Source organism: Aquila chrysaetos, chromosome 15, assembly GCF_900496995.4.
Source record: "Aquila chrysaetos chrysaetos chromosome 15, bAquChr1.4, whole genome shotgun sequence".
Lineage (NCBI taxonomy): Eukaryota > Metazoa > Chordata > Aves > Accipitriformes > Accipitridae > Aquila > Aquila chrysaetos.
In genome coordinates, this window is record NC_044018.1 from 6,470,125 (window position 1) to 6,490,376 (window position 20,252).

The 20,252-nt window shown below is 39.9% G+C and overlaps 1 protein-coding gene across 2 annotated transcripts in view; it reads right to left on the minus strand.

Annotated features, from left to right (window-relative positions):
- The window catches only part of RCAN2 (regulator of calcineurin 2), an 88,764-nt gene that overhangs the window by 27,358 nt on the left and 41,154 nt on the right, over positions 1-20,252 (minus strand). Inside the window, exon 1 of one of the 2 annotated variants that reach the window (XM_030037792.2) lies at positions 16,487-16,793. The exons of the other annotated variant lie outside the window; for it this stretch is intronic. Coding sequence (XP_029893652.1) covers positions 16,487-16,573 — 87 coding nt within the window. The 5' untranslated portion in view covers positions 16,574-16,793. Of the gene's footprint in view, positions 1-16,486; positions 16,794-20,252 lie in introns of those variants that run through there. 2 annotated transcript variants of the gene reach the window in all.

Below are 20,252 nucleotides of genomic sequence, written 5' to 3' on the forward strand. Positions count from 1 at the left end.
TAGCAGTTCAGCTGTTTCTCATCATGGTCATGGGGAATTTTTTTTCCCTTCTCTCTCCCCCAACAACTCCAAACTGCACTAACATGACTAAAAATACAGTTTGAACTTGTCTGGATTTGGAAAGGACACTGACAATTTTGAAAGTGACTATTAAAAAAACCAAGCAAGAGAGTAGAAGAGAATCTCATCCTGTGCTCCTCCATAAATGTTATTTAACTGTCCAAAAAAGGTACAAGGGAAAACTATTGACCCACCAATACACATCTGCAGAAGTTTAGTAAAAAAACCTCTGCTAAAATGTAGCTTCAAATATAAAGGAAAACAGTCTACTGAGAGACAAAAATGTAGAAGTCAGTTTTCACTCAAGGCGTTAGTCTTACTTTGCACCTCTGCACTAAAACATAAAACAAAGAGCCTCTTACTAGTCTCTCTTGCCTTTCTCCCCGCCATTGCAGCCCACAATGAGTGGGCAGAATCTGCAGTACTGTGACCACCGTCTAACACTCTGGTTGTACTATTTGTCTGTTTCTTATTCTTGCCAGTCTGTCCCCACCATCTGTCATTTGCCGTCTTACACTTAATTTGCAAATTACTCAAGCAGGTCTGTTGTCTGTATACATTTGAACAGCTCCTAAAAGCTACAGCCCCCAAGACTGGAGTCTCTTTATACAATAAAGATACATCGAGGACAATAATACACTATCTCCAGTTGAGTGACTGAATGGAGTCTGTAGCAAACCTACATAAACTACATGTGAATAGCGTTTCAAGCTTAACAGTATACAAAAGAAGTATCAGAAATAAACATACAAGGAAGACATAAAAAGAAAACTAAGAAAAAATCATCCTGAAAAGGCTTTTATGATTCAATAAAGTCTCCTTCTGTAGCTTGCCAGTGAAAACCCATCTTCATCATCAATTATTTTTGCATATTTTCTTTTTAACCTATTTTGCTCTTTGTAGTCCTTCCTTCACTCATTGTTTATATGAAAACATTTGAGCTTGATGCATTTATTTGAAGGGAAAAAAAAATCTTTTTTTACTATTACATAGGATATAGACTTTTCTAATAACAGGAATTGTGCTACCAAAAATGGGAAGACACCCGTGTGTGGGGGTGTGTGTGTGTATATATATATATATATTTAAAAAAATTAAAAAAAAAAAAAAAGAGAGAGGATAACTACAGGTAACAGTCTGTTCATCCTAACTTCAAATGGCAGAACTCCCATAGACTAAATTGATGATATTGACACATTGCACTCAAAGAGGCAACTATAAGAGATTGCAAGTATATCATTCTCCCACATTCACTGATTGGTGCCCTCAGAGGAGCCTCAGATGAGCTATAATTTGCTGGGTATAAATGATCTTAATGCTGTTATCACTCTAAAAAGTTTACTGTGATTTTGATTTTGCAGATCATGGAAGAAAATAGATGGAAAGCATCTGCATAAACAGAGATGATACACTCTTCTCTCCATGCTGCTTCTATACAGTCACTGTAACACCCATTTCAGCATTGTCCTACAAAAAACTGAAGATGCTTTCCAGTTTGAATAAACTTCAGTGAAAAAAAATGTGCTTGAAATATTTTTACACTTAGAGAGGCTGTCTTCTCCCCCATCAGATGTCTCACTTGTTAGAGGACTCCAGGATCCCAAGCTGCACAGATGCTGAAATATCAAAGAAATGCTGTACATTGGTCTACCTGCCTAATTAAAAAAATTGCAACAGCATATTTTCATTTCCAATATATACCACAATGCTTAATTAGCCTCTAGAACTTCATAGTGTTACAGTACCTAATGAAATCAAGAATTTAGCACATGTCAGAAAATTGGGCTTGTGTAGGCCAGAAGAGAGATTTTGGGCAGACTTGGTAAGAAGTTTCCCAGCACCCAAGAAGGGGTTACTGAGATGACAGAGCCAGGCTCTGTATGAGGTACATAAGGGCAGAAGAAGCAGCAATGGTTTCTATGTGCCTCAACAGCCGCTAGTACTGTCCACTACTAGACAGGATACGGACAAAGGAATTTCAGTCTTACAGTGATATAATTGTTTTATTAGGCAGATGGAAGAAACCCCAGGGTGAAAAAGCAAATATTCCTGACCAAACTGCTCCCATGTCATTTTTCAACCAACTGGATAATTTCCAGTTGGCACGGATTTTGTTTAGAAACAAGAATTGGAAAGTAGACTAATCCTATCTTACAGCTAAACCCAGCACTGCTCTTCATCAAAATCATTTTCATTTCCTGATGTGAAAAATATAGCAGTAACAGCATGATATTAAAATGATACTGGACTGGCATTATGAAACTGAAGCCGCTCTTCAAAGAAGCTTGTATCCAGAGCAATCGGTAAGAAGGCAACAAGCCCAGTGACTGGCAAGCAGAGTGGTAACCAAATGTAGGTTTTATTCTTTTTATGAACAAGTTTTTTTAAAAATAAGTAGGACATATAAAAATAATTAGTACCCCGTAGAGTCCAGTTTCTTGCCCTGCAGCACTGTTTCACACTGTCTCTGTGTCAAAGGAAGGTACATGCCTTGTGAATGCCATTATGTAAGTCTATAATCTGAGTATCTGCAGTGGGAGACAAACATGTAGACTTGAGGAGTCTGGCTTTGAGGTCAGTGAGGTTTTTGATTGAGATCTATTTGGTGCAAACAGATTCTAAGTGACATGAGAAGATGTGGGACTACTGATTTCGGGGGGAACTAGTCAGTCAAAATAAAGGGAAGCAACCTGTTCACTACTGAGGTTACATCTTCAAATGCCAGAGGGTCTCCCAGACCACTCAACCTGATGCACGGACCATACCTGCATCCAGCTGCAAACCACTATACTGCAGAAGCAGTGTCAGTTGTAGCCTCAAGAATAGAATTTACACTTTTCAATTTCAGTTGAATTGTTTACTTAATCAGTATGGGATACTAATATTTAATTAAGAAGAACAAATTATCAATTAAAAGTGAACAAGTTTATCCTACAAGTCCCTTAGTGCAGTCCAAAGACTCCTGCCAAGGGGTATTTAAATCAGAAACACAGCAGATCCATACTTGCTACATATAAACCTCAAATTTGATGGAAAACATTTAGGGGAGAATAAATCAAAAGAGGTTGAAAGCAAGGGTACCTTCCTATAGACAAGTGGTCTCAAAATAGAGTAGTTCAATATATTCCAATCTGCAGCTATTATCAACCACATACTTTATTTTACACAGACATATACACTCCTATTAATTACCATTTTACCATACCTATATCAATTACTTATTCCCTCAATGGGTTTGCGTGGCAAGGTTTTGGTAGCAGGGGGGGCTGCAGGGGTGGCTTCTGTGAGAAACTGCTAGAAGCTTCCCCCATGTCCAACAGAGCCAATGCCGGCCAGCTCCAAGATGGACCCACCACTGGCCAAGGCCGAGCCCATCAGCAACAGTGGTAGTGCCTCTGGGAGAACAGATTTAAGAAAGGGAAAAAAAGTTGCTGCGCACAGAAACTGCAGCCAGAGAGAGGAGTGAGAACATGCGAGGGAAACAGCCCTGCAGACCCCCAGGTCAGTGAAGAAGGAGGGGAGGAGGAGATGCTCCAGATGCCCCAGCAGAGATTCCCCTGCAGCCCGTGATGAAGACCATGGTGAGGCAGGCTGTCCCCCTGCAGCCCAGGGAGGTCCACGGTGGAGCAGATCTCCACCTGCAGCCCGGGGAGGACCCCACGCCGGAGCAGGTGGGTGCCCGAAGGAGGCTGCGACCCCGTGGGAAGCCCGCGCTGGAGCAGGTTTGCTGGCAGGACTTGTGACCCCGTGGGGGACCCACGCTGGAGCAGTTTGTGAAGAACTGCAGCCTGTGGGAAGGACTCACGTTGGAGAAGTTCGTGGAGGACTGTCTCCCGTGGGAGGGACCCCACGCTGGAGCAGGAGACGAGTGAGGAGTCCTCCCACTGAGGAGGAAGGAGCAGCAGAGACAACGTGTGATAAACTGACCACAACCCCCATTCCCCGTCCCACTGTGCTGCTGGAGGGGGGAGGAGGTAGACAAAATCAGGAGTGAAGTTAAGCCCAGGAAGAAGGGAGTGGTGGGGGGAAGGTGTTTTTTAAGATTTGGTTTTATTTCTCATTACCCTACTCTGATCTGACTGGTAATAAATTAAATTAAATTTTTTTCCTCAAGTTGACTCTGTTTTGCCTGTGATGGTAACTGGTGAGTGATCTCCCTGTCTTTATCTTGACCCCTGAGCCTTTCGTTATATTTTCTCTCCGCTGTCCAGCTGAGGAGGGGCAGTGATAGAGCAGCTTTGGTGGGCACCTGGCATACAGCCAGGGTCAACCCACCACATTCCCAAAGTAAATTCTCCTTATACAAGACATTTTAAACCTTTTCTTAAAGTCCATCTGCTCTGCTTCTGTTTCACTATATATAATCTATAAAACCATATAAACTATAAACCTATATAAAATAGTTAAAGCTTAAGCAGAAATTTTAGCAAACACTGAGCCAATGACATTCAAAAATATTCTGCACTGTTTTCTAGGATGCAGTATGCATTGTATAATCTCCTGTTTTGGGACTGCTACTGTATGCCAAGCAAATGTTTTTATTCGGCAATACTTAGTGACACCAAGCTCTTTGTCCTACCCCAAGAAATATCACTACTTTGGGAGTTACAATTGTGGGCAGGTAGCTTAGATCACTACAGTTTTTCAACAGTTTGTCTAGTTATCTGCTACAAAAGCAAGAAATAGATATCTAAACATCTTTCCTCTTTATTCATTTATTTAAAAAATTCAGACAAAAATGCATCAACTTCCCAAACCTCTAAAACTTTAAGTATGCCAATAATTTACTTCAAACATAAGCAGCATACTTATTACTGTTATGGCCCAGCATTTGGCTTTGCTCCCAGCTGTCGTGATTAATAAGAATTTTTTTTAGTTCAACGATTCTCAGATTATGGTTCAAGGACTAGCAGTTGCCTGCAGAAAGCTGGCTGGTCGCACAGTCCTGGAATTACTCTAATATAATCAGCTGTTTCTAAACATAAAGGTACTACCTTTCACACTTCAGTAGTTTTCTTCTTAGGATCTGTAAACAAGATAGCAACATGAAATCTCATTTTTACACAAAAAAATGTGCATCTGAAAAGTCTAACCAGCCTGAAGAGACAAACAGTGCACCTGCAATAGCAAGCTTACTCAGACTGACCAGCGACCACATTAGCACAGAATCCAAACTAATAAACTGCCACTCAACAGAATTAACCTGCCCAGCATCAAAGTACCGAAGAAAGAGACTCTAAGTGATACACACTGTCGTCCACATATCCGGAAATTACCTGCAGGGAATCGTATCCTGGGCTGCATAAAAGGAAGGGTGGCCAGCAGGTTGAGGGAGGTGATTGTCCTCCTCTACTCCGCTCTGGTGAGACCCCACTTGGAGTATTGTGTTCAGCTCTGGGGTCCTCAGCACGGGAAAGACATGGACCTGTTGGAGCAGGTCCAGAGGAGGCCACAAAGGTGATCAAAAGGATGGAACACCTCTCCTGTGAGGAAAGGCTGGGAGGGTTGGGGTTGTTCAGCCTAGAGAAGAAAAGGCTCCAGGAAGACCTTATTGAGGTCTTTCAGTACTTACAGAGGGCTTATAAGAAAGATGGAGAGAGACTTTTTACCAAGGCCTGTAGTGACAGGACAAGGGGCAATGGTCTTAAACTGAAAGAGGATAAATTTAGATTGGACATAAGGAAGAAATTTTTTATGATAAGGGTGGTGAGACACTGGAACGGGTTGCCCAGAGAAGCTGTGGATGCCCCATCCCTGGCAGTGTCCAAGGCCAGGTCGGATGGGGCTTTGAGCAATCTGGTCTAGCAGAAGGTGTCCCTGGCCATGGCAGCGAGGGTGGAACTAGATGATATTTGAAGGTCCCTTCCAACCCAAACCATTCTGTGATTCTACATTTGTTTTGATCACAAAAGCATGATACTGCTGACTATTACTCATTGCAGTTTACTAGAATTTGAGAGATTTGCTTCACGCAACTCTTCAGACACATGAATTTCTTCATACAGTTGTGATTTTGATTTCTTTTCAGGTGTACTCCTTTGCACTGAATTTCATCCTGTTGCTTAATTAAAGGTTGTTCAGAATGTTGACCCTGCCCCACCAGCACGGTGTCATCCACACATTTTTTTAAGATTTTTCTCTGTTGACTAGCGTCATTAATCTCAACCTGGCTCCAGGAAGAAACACGTGAGCTTATCTACTTAAATGCCTTCACTGTTTGAGAAGGAACCACTTCTGCTTTGGACATTTTTCAAACAACTACGCACCGACTTTATGGAAATTATATTTAGACTGTAGATCACTTATGAAAATTACTGGAACAGCCTGAAAGCTTTAGTCAAAATATCCACCTTCCACGTCTCCTTTATCCCACTTATCCAGTTGCCCTCTCAAACAAGGCAGGCATATTGATTTGACTGATTTGCTCTAGACAACCCAGGCCTAATTACTCCCAAAGTACTTACAAACTTATTTCCAAAATTCAAGTTAGATAAAAATATCTGTAATTATCCAGGCCTTTCTCCCCCTCCTCCTTTTAAACAGAAATGCTATTTCTTTCCATCTCCCATCCTCAGCAGTCTCTCTGTGACCTGTAAATTCCCAAAGATAATTTCAAATAGTAGAAAGATTATTTCAACTATATCATAAAGCATTCTTTTGTAGATTTTATCAGGTCCTGTACACTTGAATAACTGTCTTACCTCTGTATTTTTAGCAGTTTTTCTCTGCTCTGGCCACTACTAGGGTTGTTTTTTTCTGTTAATTTAGCTCATTATCTGTCAAGCACTTTATATAACACACATGAAATCAGTCATACTGTAATCCTCCCCACACTGTTATGTATGTATCTTGCCGTTAATGGATTTGCACATTGTTTTCCTCTTCTTTTTATGCATCACAAGACTTTCCTTGTTCTTATTTAAATCCTCTGCTAATTGAAATTCATTTTATGATTTTGCATACTTGGTTTTCACTTTATATATAAATCCTTAAACTGTTGTAAAGCAAAAGGAGTATCTGATCTGGCCATAACAGTCTCTTAATGTACATCCCATCTGTCCTTTGCATCAGGACAGATAATCTCCATTATGCATTCAAACACGCCTCCTTAACTGCTAATTCTCATGCACTTCTCTGTCTCAGATAATCTTCTTAGGAGACACTATTTACCAGCTCCATAAGGTTGCTGAAAAGTACTTAAAAAAAAAAAATTTCCTTGTTCATCTGATCTTAGACTTACTTTATTTCGAAAGCTTACTTCAAAGTAATTTTCACCAAAAGTACTTGCCATTATTAATTTCTTCCTTAATTGCTAAGATCAAAATCGAAAATCAAAACCGAATTACCCACCTCCATTTGGTGAAAGAAGCGTGCCCAGAACATTTTCATAATTTGATATATCACATCTTACTGTATCACTTACTGGTTGGATACTTTTAACAATTTAGAAATAATAGTTATTTATTTCCAGTATCATCTACCACACTGGACAAAAACAACATGGGAAAACACACAATTCCTTCTTGCATTCCAGAAGGATGAAGCAGAAAGGAAGATAGAGAAGGTAGGAATAAATTATACTAAAAGAAAATAGATTTTTTTTTGGGGGGGGGGGGGGTAGGGTTTACAAAATATTTTCTGTTCCATGCATGCATATGTGTCTTAGTCTAGACACATTCAATCATCTAATTCCTTGTAAGACATTTAACAGCAAAAAGTTTTGAGGAGGGAGCTGAAAGGAGAGCAGCAGCAGCCCAGAGTAAGAGTTCACAAAGGGATTTTGTTAACTGGAGGTGGAAGGGAAGCCTGTGGGAGATCCTTTCAGGAAAGTAGAAAGCTATCAAGATTATTTTACCTAAGGTTTCAATCACGCTAACACCTGCTTGGTGAAAGCTTTGTCACAAAGTCCTCCATTTTTGACCATCACCGGATTTTTCCGGCATCTTGTCTCAGCTTCTGCTCTCAAAGTCCTTAAATCATTCCGCTACATCATGAGAAGTCAAAGTCATCTGTTCTCACCTTGGTCTTCCATTGATTATTCTTGTTTTCATCAATTCTCTCTCCATCCTAACTTCTCTGCCACTGTCACCCACTCAATTAGAAGGCCTGCCACAACCCACCTCCCTGCCCAGCCTCCACAAGAGTTTTCTCCATACTTGGTCTTGCACCGCAGAGGCTACTTCTGATGGGAAAGAAGGAAAAAGAAAAAAAAAAAAGAAAAAAAAAAAAAAGCCCTATCATCATACTGACTTTCCTCTGAAACCCCATGCTCCTTTTCCTCATTTCAGCCACCTTTTTGAATAACTAACTGCTTTCCTCCTCCCTCAGGTTAAAACCACAGCTCAGGACTTCCACCTACAACCTGCTCCCCTTAAAGATACTGGCTTCTCTTAAATAAACGTTCCTCTTTGAGGAAGAAAGGTCATTTCTGATGGTTGGTTGTTTTGGGGCTTGGTTTTTTTATCAGCACTAGCAAATGAAATAATAAACCCCCAAACAAACCAAAACAACCCCCCTCCCAAAACAAACAAAAAAACCGCAAAAACAACCAAAAAGGACCCACACCAAACCAACAGCAACAGAGAAGTGATGGTTAAAACAAATTTCCCAGTATAGTTCTAATTATTTAGACAATGAAAAAGTTTGTATTCTTATTGGTTTAGTTACTGTTTTTCTCTGAGAAACATGGAAAAGTAACCAAAACTGAATGAACCTTGTCATCAGGCAAGAGAATACACAGAAAAGGATGATGAAACTTGAGGTTGGTAAACTTGGAGTAAGACTTATACAGGAAATGAAACAATCTTATTCTTATCTCCTCCATAAAGGGAACATCATTTCTTGAGAGGATTAGCAGTTCTTTTACCATAATTTGTTCATCTGCCTGCACAACAGCACATCTGACCTACATGAACAAAAGGACAGATGAGATTTCTGCAAGGTTACCACTTCTCTGGCCATGACATGGGTGTAACACAGTAGAACTCGATGTTGCATGATTCAGCTGTCTGAATGCCTCCGCCTTTTATGGCCAACATAACAAGATTACTCACTGCAATATATGAAGCAGACAGATACTTCCGCAAGTGACAAATTGAGCTGAAGAAATTACCGTGTACAGCTGCCTGCTGATACCGCTCTGAGCACAATAGGTTCATTGTGTTTCTCAGCTCAGTGACTATTATTTCAACAGATAGGACTATCTGGTGCTGCAAAACTGGAGGCTCTTCCATGCTGCAGTACATTTCTCCTGCTAAATATGAAACCATCCTGCAAGATAAAGTCCATCTCTCCCTCCGGATGCTGCCAGAATCTCAGGCAGATTCTGAAAGGCAGCAGGTTTGGGCTAATTCCAAAAAAACCCAAAAAACAGCTAGTAACTAAGCAAAGCCCCTTGCTCTCTGGAAAACATCTAGAGCTCAAACAGCGTTTGAGATTGAACATCTACAGAACCTGACTGTTAAAAATAAGGATTATTAATTACACCAGATCTGATACATTCCGATCCAGTTTTCTGATTAGGAAACTTATTTCCCAGTTCCTTAGTTCTCCATCTGGAAGTGAGAATACTTGGAACTTTTTATCTCTAACATCACTTCGAAGTTTTTCAGCAACTCCAGGAGTACAGAATAGACACACTGCCATGGAGATGCTGCTGCAGCACCCAGCTCTGCACAGGCCCGTCCAGCTGGTTTCTTCTTGCAGTTTGCTCTGCAGACATCCTGCAAGGACAGTCGGGCTGTTTACTCCATCTGAGCTGCTACAACCAAAGGCTTCTCCTTGATTCAGCACCAACAGAAATTCCAAATGGGGGCAGTTAAATGCATCACAAGAACACTGACGTTGTGAGGAGGGGATCTGTGCTTTCAGGAATTAACATGAAATGAAGCGGAAATCAACCTGAATTCTAGATGGAAAGCATAGGCTGGAGCCAAACTTGATGGCTGCATGTGCATTTTAGAAGCATTGTTAATGAGGAAAAAAAGGGGAGAAGTTTACCATTTGGCCAGAAAAAATTAAAGGTATACTATCCTATACTGCAGATAGTGCAGAGGGCAGCTAAACTGCCATGCCTCAAGCTAGCAGCAACCGAGGCTCATCTGTATGATCTACACCAAACAAAAGAGTCAAGACTCAACACTAGGAAGTCAGTAAATACAGTTACTTCAAGGAGGGTTAGACAGTACAGTCTCAGAAGTCTCCCGTGGGGAAAATTTTAATTCTGTTGGCATTTAGGGGAAGGTGCTTATTGACACTTAGCCATATTAGTGGGGGAAATTTTCAGGAAAAGCCCATGCACGTAGTCCTGGCACCACTATAAATATGTGGATGGAAAACACAAAATCCTGCAGCAACTGAACACTGACTAGAGGCTTAGCTTGGCCAGTTTCTGGACCTTGGCAGCTTGTGTGTTAGCCAAGTGTTTGATAAACTGTGGTACTCTTCTTGTTCAGCATCTGTTTGCCAAGGAAGAATTCACTGCTCGAGACCACACTGTCATGGTTGTTTGCATTCTAGCATATGATTAGATAATATCTTCCAAAGCAAATATGCTGTTTAGCACATGAATGATCAAAACTAAGTAGATTATCTAATGCCTTTGGTAGAATCACCCCTAGAAAATATTAAAGGAAGAATTGTCCAACCATAAAGATATCCATTAGTCTATGTGCAAAAAAAAATTATTCAAGAGATACACACAAGGTTGGTGCATACCTCTACCTCAAAACCTGCAACTTCTCTTAACATCAAAGCTTAGATCATGCTAAGAAGCAGCAAACGGTATCAGTAAAGCTCGAGACAAAACAGTGCACCTATACCGTACCTTCAGAGAAGAATGAGACTAGATCACTATAGACCTGAACACAATGTGCCCTTGAAAAACTTTTTTGAGAAAAACTGAAAGAATTTGGCTACTTCAACTCTCTAGGTTCTTCTGGGAATTCTAACCAAAGTAATTATTTAACGAAAAATCAGTATTGCACTTGCATCTCCAGCAAAAGTACCGCAATCTGTAGCTGTACTGATTAATTCTTCAAATCTGCTGAAGGAAATCATCATCTCTTCATTGCTCCTCACACAGGCTGGGCCATTTATCAGTATAATTGCAAGGTCCATCTTACCTTATTACCTGCCTTGGATTAATGCTGCACCTTCTAGCAACACATTCTAGCTGTTATTTATTTTCATTTGACCACAAATTGCTCATTGTCTAGTTATCCTTATTAAAAGGAAATATCTTCATGTGACTTCCAACAGAAAGGAGGATCAAAAAGAATACAAAAACCTCTGACTTGTTCTGCTGTTCACTCTTAGTATTAAAAGGGTGAAGAATGAGAAACAGAAAGCATGCCATATTCACAGGTGCATAAGCACCTGCAGCTGCTATTGACCTCCAGTGAAACAGCAGCATTCCCTTCTTCTGAGTCAAGAAAAAAGCAAATACAAATAATTGAAGGTAAGCTTGAAGGGCACATCATGACCCTTAGAAGCCTTACCATTTTATCACTTCTTTGGAAACTTCTTAAAGAGTTCAATTGCCTTCACACAGGGGCTGTTAGAAGGACCAAGGCAAAGCCTAAACTATTTTTGTAGCACAGGTTACTGGCAGTGCCTCAGTCTGCAGTAGCACTAGGTGAACAAGACCCAGGTTTGCTGGCTCAGAGACTCTCAGCGCTGACACTGAAGCCATGCAGCAGGGTCAATGTCCTGGAAACAGCACTACAGCTTCTGGGACCTTTTGAAGAACAGCGATAACAGGGCTACCATTAAATTAAAAGCAGAAAGTATCTCTCTGGACATGTACCTGCTTATTTAGGTACTAAATATTTCTGTTGCTTTTGAAATTTTTTCATATTTACAACATAGCAACCAGTGCTTTATATAAAAAAATAGAGATATTACAAGCCTCTTAAAACAAAGATGACATCTTTTATCTTTCTAACTCCCTTATTTTACATCATTTATATCAATATTCCAGCTTTTTGCACACTGTAGAAAAAGAGGTTGCACTTTGCTCTCCAAACCAAACAGTCCTATTTTAAAAGTGTTAATAGAGTAAATGAGCAAGAAGCTAAGTGTTTTCATTCCTCCTCTTTGTTACTTACTCTAGGTGAAGACAGACAGTAAGCAGAGATCAAAAGACATGTATATCTATTTCTCAGCTTGCTGGATCTTGAAGATTTCACAGATTTCTGTGCACTGGGCAGCTGGCAGTATCCAGAGGAGCAGCAACACTCCTCCCTTTTTCTACAGCTGTCTTCACTTGACTCTAATCTCAGAGCACTTAAACTTTAAACCTCAGAACATCTCTCTGAATGAGCTGCTTTTACAAATGGAGAACTGGAGAGTTAAAAACACAAGAAGCTAGTATGCTTTCGTACTCTAGACCCCAGAAGTTTAGATACGATGTTAGACTGCTAAACCTCTCAAAGGCAACTGCAGGGCAATAACTATTCTCCAAGTCATTGACCCCAAACAACTAGTATTAGCAGTGTGCTTACTGGAGCATTTGAACTGAATAATGAGTTTACAGATTGACAGAGATCCTGCCCCAATGGGGATTAATCCCCCAAAACAATACAGTGACAACAGGGAAACTATTTCTACTATTTCCCTTTGCTGGCTGGCTCATGTCCACATTGTTTTTTCCTTGTATTAAGATAACGTTCTTATCCTCATTACTTTACATTACTGTCTTCAGATACAAATTCTATCAGTCTGGATCATTAGTATTTCTTCTCTGCTGCAGTAGTGCCTCGTGGTCCCAATCATACCTTGCTGCCTAGCGGAATGGTGCATGTGAACATAATTGAAGAGAGAACATTAAGAATTAATAATATAAGAATATCTTGCTTAGAGTAAGAAGTATGAGTTTAAATTCTCTTCCACTGTTTCAGTGATGTCTGGAATTTCTGTTAGAAATAAACACAATATTCATTAACTAATTGCTTATGTAACAAACATCATTACATAAAATTATCATCTAGAGGCACCGGAAGAAGAATTTTAATTATCCAGGTGAACTTCAAAGCAGAACTGCACTTCATGATTTCTATGGTTCTCTTCTCAAGTTTCCCAATTCCTGATATACAAACACTGAACAGTCAGTAGCACCTTTATTAGCGTGACCCAGTTTTTGGATTATAAAAGACATTTCAAAGCAGCAACTGATCAAAACCAAAAGGCCTGTTGGATGGGTTCATGGATGGTAAACCAAGGGTGTCAGTGCTGTGGGCCAGCTGCCAGTTGCAGGGCATCCACACAAGCCTCTGTTGAAAGGACGAGCCACTCCAAATGCTGAAACTAAAAAGCTTTGCCTTCAGTACTAAGTAATAGCTCTCCTGTTCCAGAGGCCAAATGGAAAAAAGAGTATTTCCGAGCCTGTCTGCCAGATGCTAAGAGCATAATGCCTACAGAATAAGGTCACTTCTATAGGTGTAAAAGCAGCAATAAGCTAAGGAGCTCGCTCCGCTCCAAGACCGCTGCCCAGTAGCAGCCTTTGCCTCTCTGAAAGAATGCCCCAGCACTGAAGGGCTGTTGCCCTGGAGGAGTGACAGCTTCAGGAGGCATCATTGCCACTTGCTGCAAGAGCTCCTGCTCTACAGCCCAAATACATACCAAGCTCTTCCACTGCAGGCCTGGCAAGCAGGGCAGCTCCTTTCCACACCTCCACACCCCTCTTCAGCTTGCTGGCTGCCATCAGCCTCCCAGGTGCGTCCAACCCACGTGCTGTAAGCGGGACAGGGATGGCTCAGTACAGCGAGCATCCTGCTCCAAAGCCTGGAAATAGTGAGCTATGCTGCAAGCATATCCTAAAACCTAAAACACAATCCTTGCTGACATTAGAGAACTACTTCTACAGGACTAATAGCTCATTTTAGCAAATCTCATCAAGCACCACACGTATCATGAAATCTTTAATGTATCTGTTCTACCACTGAAGGAGCATTCCCTTCACACAGCCAGAAGGCTCCCTACAAAAAACTCTCCCCTACGTGAAAAGCTCTATAGCAGAAGAAAACTGAAAGGACAGTAGCCTAGACTTCAGTTCTCAATACTACTTGTGCCTTCCAGTTGACCTGCAGAAGGGCTGGGCGGAGAGGTAGGTGCACACAGCAGAACAGGGCAGGGGGAGAAGGCAGGATTTCTGTGCTTGCGTTTGCTCTTCTACTGCAAGTTCCACACCCATCTCTTCTCAGAAACAGCCTCCTTCCTTTTTAACCTTAAAGCTTGATGTTCCTGTCATCTTATCGAAGTCAACACAAACGTTTTTATGTTGACAGCGACCATACTGTCAACAAAAAAAAAAACCCACCTTGAAGTGAACCCCTTTTGCAGACAAAAAAACATTCTTTTTTTTCTTTGCTGCAATTCTCCTGGGTGTGAGCAAAAAGCAGTAGGTCTCTCCACCTGCAAAATATCAGTAGGGCTGAAACTTTCACAGAGAGGATGCCCACGCTGCAGCCTGCTGTGTAGAGAGAGACTGGGCATCAGCACGGAGCTAGGTAGGCTTGTGCACTGGAAGCAGCCTAGCTGCGGCAGCGCTGCACACAGCCTCCGACAACCGAGTTTGTTGACAACTAAGTGAAAATTAGCCTGCAGTGAGCTGTGGGTCACCGAGGACAGACTGCTTCTAGCATCTAAGCCAGCCAACTTCTAAACAGACTTACCGTTTCTAAGCTGCAGTGCAGTCTGCAGTGCAGTCTCCATTGTAAATATACCTAAAGTCTTTGCAGTCAACATTTTAATTCAGACATCAGAAAAAAAGAAGAAAAAAAGGCAGTTTTAACCAAATCAAACAAAGTACAGAAAGTCTAAGTAACATGAAAGGGATTACAATTCCTGCAATGTCTCTGTAACCCTTTTGTTCTCTTTTATGCCATGTTCCTGGGCCACAGTCTCCAGATGCTGCAGCTTAAATCAGGCTAATCCAAGTCTTACAAAGTCAATGGAACGCTTTCTGCTGATTTTATGCAAGCCAAAATTTCGCTTTTGCATTGCTACTGCCACATGAATAAGGATACAAGAAAATTACTACAACTTTAATTTCTTGCATAGTCTTACGTTGAGCACAGACCAGACACTAAAAGACAGTTGCTCCAGGTACAAGCCCATATCAATGCAGGTGTAATTCCTAAATTTAAAAAAACACATTCTTAAGTAAAAAAGAAGAAAAAAAGGAATAAGCAGACTAACATTTTACTATTTCAAAATGCTACAGAAAACATGTCCCAATGCAGGCAAGACTGCTCACCTGAACCATTCCTCTGAATTATTCACTATTTCATCTCTAAATCCAGTATTAAACTGTTAGGAAAAAGCTTCTTAAATTAAGAAGAATCTCTTGCTGGCAACACAAAAGCATCTGTACAAAGCATACATGATATCACCTGGTAACAAACTAACAGGGAAATAAAAATCGTAATAACCTCTTGCAAATGAAAGTGGTTTTATTTCCAGATATTTCCACTGGCTTCAATATTTGACTCAGAATTAAACAAAACAGGGGATCAAAATTTGACCTCCAATTTGTAAATCCTTCTTCCCCCTGTTCCACTCTTTCAATACTAAGAACAATCAGATTAGAAACTAATGTATCTTTGTCCTTTAAATAAACTGCTGAATATCACTGTATTATGCCTATGAGCTCTTTCAGATGATCTGTGAAAAGCATATTTGAAATTCCTCTTTCAAACTTAATTTGCAGTGATTTTCTTGCAGTAATATGAGAATAAATGAAAAAGATAATTGATTTCAACAGTAAGCAATTACACACAATGACTTTTCTACAGCAGTTGTCTAATTAAGAGACTATGAGCCCAGCATATCAAACCTTAGATTTAAGCACTGTTTTTGATGTATTCATATGATATGCGAGATGCACAACTTTTTGTATACTGTTATATTGCAGATGCACCAAAATACTTGCTACAAACTTCTAACCCTTCACAAAAAATTTATACTTGTATACATTATTTAGATCTGAAGAAAGAAACAGCTACTGTTCAACTGAGTAAACATACCTGAAGATTATCATATCAACATTGATAAATAACATTTACGGCAAGGCTGAGCTAAAAAGTGACACTGGACTAAAAATATCTCAACAAAATAAACAATGAATGATTTGTTATGAATATGAAACATGCATATGCACAGATGCCAGTTATATAACCCTTTTCTTGTATCATTAAAGAGTAAACACCAGCCTATTCTTTCAGCTTATCAAAACACAGTAAAAAGCAGGCACATTTCTCTCCCACATTTCTCTCCCCTAATTAACAGATTTTTTTAACTGCATGTCTTTTACTACTGCAGCAGAATCTCATCTGCCTCCTTATTCTGAATTGCTACATACAAATGCCTATTGCTCCCAAAGGCTTTTCTAAGAAGCATCTGTAACAAAAGAATTGTAGGCGCATACCTTAACCTCTTGGTTGGCAAAAATCTCCACATCAACCCCACAGGCAACCAGAGTGGAGACATCACAGTCCATGCTACGGGCTGGCATCCCCCCCTTCTGTACACAGAGTTAGGCAACCTCAGAGTAACAAATGATTGGAAGAAAAGAAAAAAATAAAATAAAATCTTCAATTCAGTATTGTAATTGAACAGTCCAAAATTCTGTTTCAATGCTGACAATAACTGCAAGCTTCCGACGCAAGCTCTTTGCACTTAACTGAGTTGCTCCTTGCCTTTCCCTCGTACACCCACCAACTGAGCAGGCACAGCATAGTAACAGCGCTATTCCATCTCTCATGGCAATGACATCACCACAAAGACTGACATAAGCTAAATCTATTTTTTCAACCCTTTTATCTCTAGGCAGCACAGTGGATCAAATTGAACATGATTATGTGCTAAATCTGAACTCGGACTAAATCAATTCAAGCAGCGTTCACTGGCAACTGAGTCATAGCTGTTGTTTCAGCTGAGTGCTTATGCTGGCAAAAAAAGATCGCCAGACACTGAAAGCCCCACTCTGAGTGTAAATTAACCCAGCGTTTAAAGCCACTAAGCTCAAGGTAACATTCGTTACTTCATTATACTTTAAAATCTACAGCAGAGCACTAATGAAAAAAATAAAACCCAAACAACAAAACCTCAGCACTCTGCTTTTAATAGCTCTATGTCTTCTTTTTTAATAAAGCACACTATATAACCCTACACATGAGATTAGAGAACATCTAGTCCTAGCATCAGGAGTGATCAACACACTGCAAATTTGATCCCAGTACTTAGACATACAAGTTGCACTATGACTCATCTTCATAAAGATCAGAGGCATGTCTTGTGTGTGATTTGGAAGTCAATACCCCTTCAAAGAACAGAACACGAAAATTTCCCTTGAAATTAGGAATTCGCACTAGGCAACCTTTATACCATATGTCCTTAGAGTTACTACTCCACAAATTTAACAGTATTCAACTGAAAGAAATATTTTTAAGTGAAGTGAAGATTTTTTACACCTGCTGACTCAGTGGATCTGTTTATTCTTTGCAAGTTTATTTTTTAATGATAGAAATAAAATATCTACAAATTTGGGACTTCTAAAGTTGATCTTTATTCCAGACCTGCACCATTATTTTTCCTCTAATGTTTCATTCTTGTCATCCATAAATTACTTTTAATTGTTGCAGGCCTAGAGATGACATTTGTGGGTAAGTCAGATTAACAGGCAGAATTAAAATATTTATTAAACTATTGATATAAACCTATAGCAGCAGCACACAGCTCAATGTAAGAGACTGTTCTGCTTAACTCCACTTCATTGACAGAGATATTGCAGCTTGTACCATGTTCTGTGACGCTGCTCATAGTTTGCTACTGATTTTTAAACTAGGTTGTCTAAAACTATCTCAGATACGTGTGCTGAACCGCAGTCAGTTTGGGCTGCAGACTACCATGCCCTTAATGAAATTCAAAATGAAGACACCTGGGGAAAATATATTGAGTTCTTTGCACCAAAACTGTGCATTCAGACACCTAAAAGCAGAAGCAGCTTCAGATTAGACTCAAGTCACCCAGCTTTCTGTCTTACTCTTTCACCAGCACCATAAATTTGTTAAGCGCAGGGATTTCCAGATTAGCCAAAGACAGAACAACCTCCGCTGAGAAATCCACTCTTTACGCCTGTGAGTTGGCAGTAAGGTTAGAAGCTGATCCAGAAAAGCTGAGATCTCTTACCAGCACATTCTTTTCCAAGTTCTATTAAATTGTTTGCCCACTTTTTAAATTGCATTTATAGCAGCCCCCATCAGCAGTAATCACAAGCTAAAATCCAGAACCAGGACAGAAACATATCCCAGCACTACAGAGTTTACAAACCAAGACTATACTGATCAACAGAAATGGATGAGGTAGTACAAGGCAGCAAATGAATCAATATGGTTTATCATGATAATCAATTATTTTGCACACTAGTCACTTGATCACTGTCAAGTTTTTTCATAAACTATAGGAAAACACTTTTTAGAAAGAATTTGAAGTTAACATTTTTGTGCATGTTTAGAGGAACTTTTATTTATATATTTGAATATCATATATATGTGATATCATAGAAAAAAGCCATAAAGATGCCTGATTGAAGTTCTAAGCAGGCAGCAATGGAAAAATCATGTCACCAGAAAACTGAGAAGTTAGTAAGTGGTTATCAAAGAGCTGGAAGGAAACACTGAAAGCAAAGACGAGTCATGTATATCTGAGCCTAATGAAAGTTTTAGCAGTAATGGACCAACAGGACAAAAAACCATAACGAACATTTGAAAAAGGAAAATATCAAGAATTGGACGATGCTGATCACTAAGGTCTAGAAAGGCATCCGAAGTGAAAGCGATGCCTGGCCTGAGTGTGGTTTCATAGCAGCGACAGAAAAAAGATCTTACAATGCAGAGCTCCACTGGATAGTTCCATAATTTATTTACTTTTTTCATTTTTAAAACTGTCACCTATCAATTTCAATAGCCTATCTCCTTAATCTTCTTATGAAAACCTGGTACATGGTGTACAAACTGACCTGTTCCATTTCATGATTATTCTTGCACTTCTACTATTCATCTCCTTTCAAAACAGAATCATTGCAATTTTTCCACTCCATCTGAGTAAGAAAATGTTACTGAGATCACAATTACTTTAATTTCTTGTTTCTTCTTGCCTATTCCTAAGCATAACCCATTTTTTTCCCCTTAAAATCTACTCTAGCTCAGTAGGGTATTTTAGTGAGCTCTTTACAGAGCCAAACTAGTTGTTTTTTCTTCTCAGAAATTAAATTCAATTCACCAAACTCGCAAGAAAAAATAAAGCCATATTTCATGCATATTTTAAAGTATCATGTTTAATAAATAGAAATTGATAGAGACAGATATGCACTTCAGCATACTCAAAGAACCTACTCTTTCAGTAGGTTCTCCAGATCACAAGCTGCTACTAATCACAGCTTTTGTACTAACACGTGCACAGGAAAGCTGCTCTCTTGTTGGCTGGTGCTAAGCTAGAAGATTTGTGGAGCACATATATACCTTAAAGCTTCACCTGAAAGTTAAAGGCTAGACAATATATGGAACACTAATACTCACCAATACAAGCAGATCTTTTTTCAAGTAAAACATTTGGTGCTGAGGACCTGACATCAACAGTATACCTATTTCAAGAGGGATTATTTTAAGCTAGCTCTAGTATGCCCCAAGGACTGGTACCCAGCAGCAGCACAGCAGAAGCAAGCCTGGAGGCATCCTCTGTTTTAGGTTCATCTGAAGGGAATCCACATGTGGAGTGCTCTGCGATGTGAGCCAAAGCGCAGAAGGTGGATGACCATTTCAGAAGAAACTTACCTGAACTAGAATGTTAATGTAAGTGCGTCCAAAACTATATAACTCTATTGCCGTCCCCTACCAATTTTACATTGGGCTTAATACCACAACCACTAATTCTGAGAATGGAGAAAGAGTGTTGAACAGTCATTCAGAAGTTTCTCAATTTGTTTCAGGTCTTGCCCATAGTAACAATTATGCATGGAGTTAAATGGGCACTATTCACTATATGTGAATATTTCAGGGGAGTGAATTTAAGAACAATCGAGACCCACTTGCATATCTAGGCTGAGTATGGAAATACCAAGTTTTTACAGTTACATGTAAAGCCATCAAACAGGTTCTAGAACTCAGAATAATACTGATTAAACATAACACCGG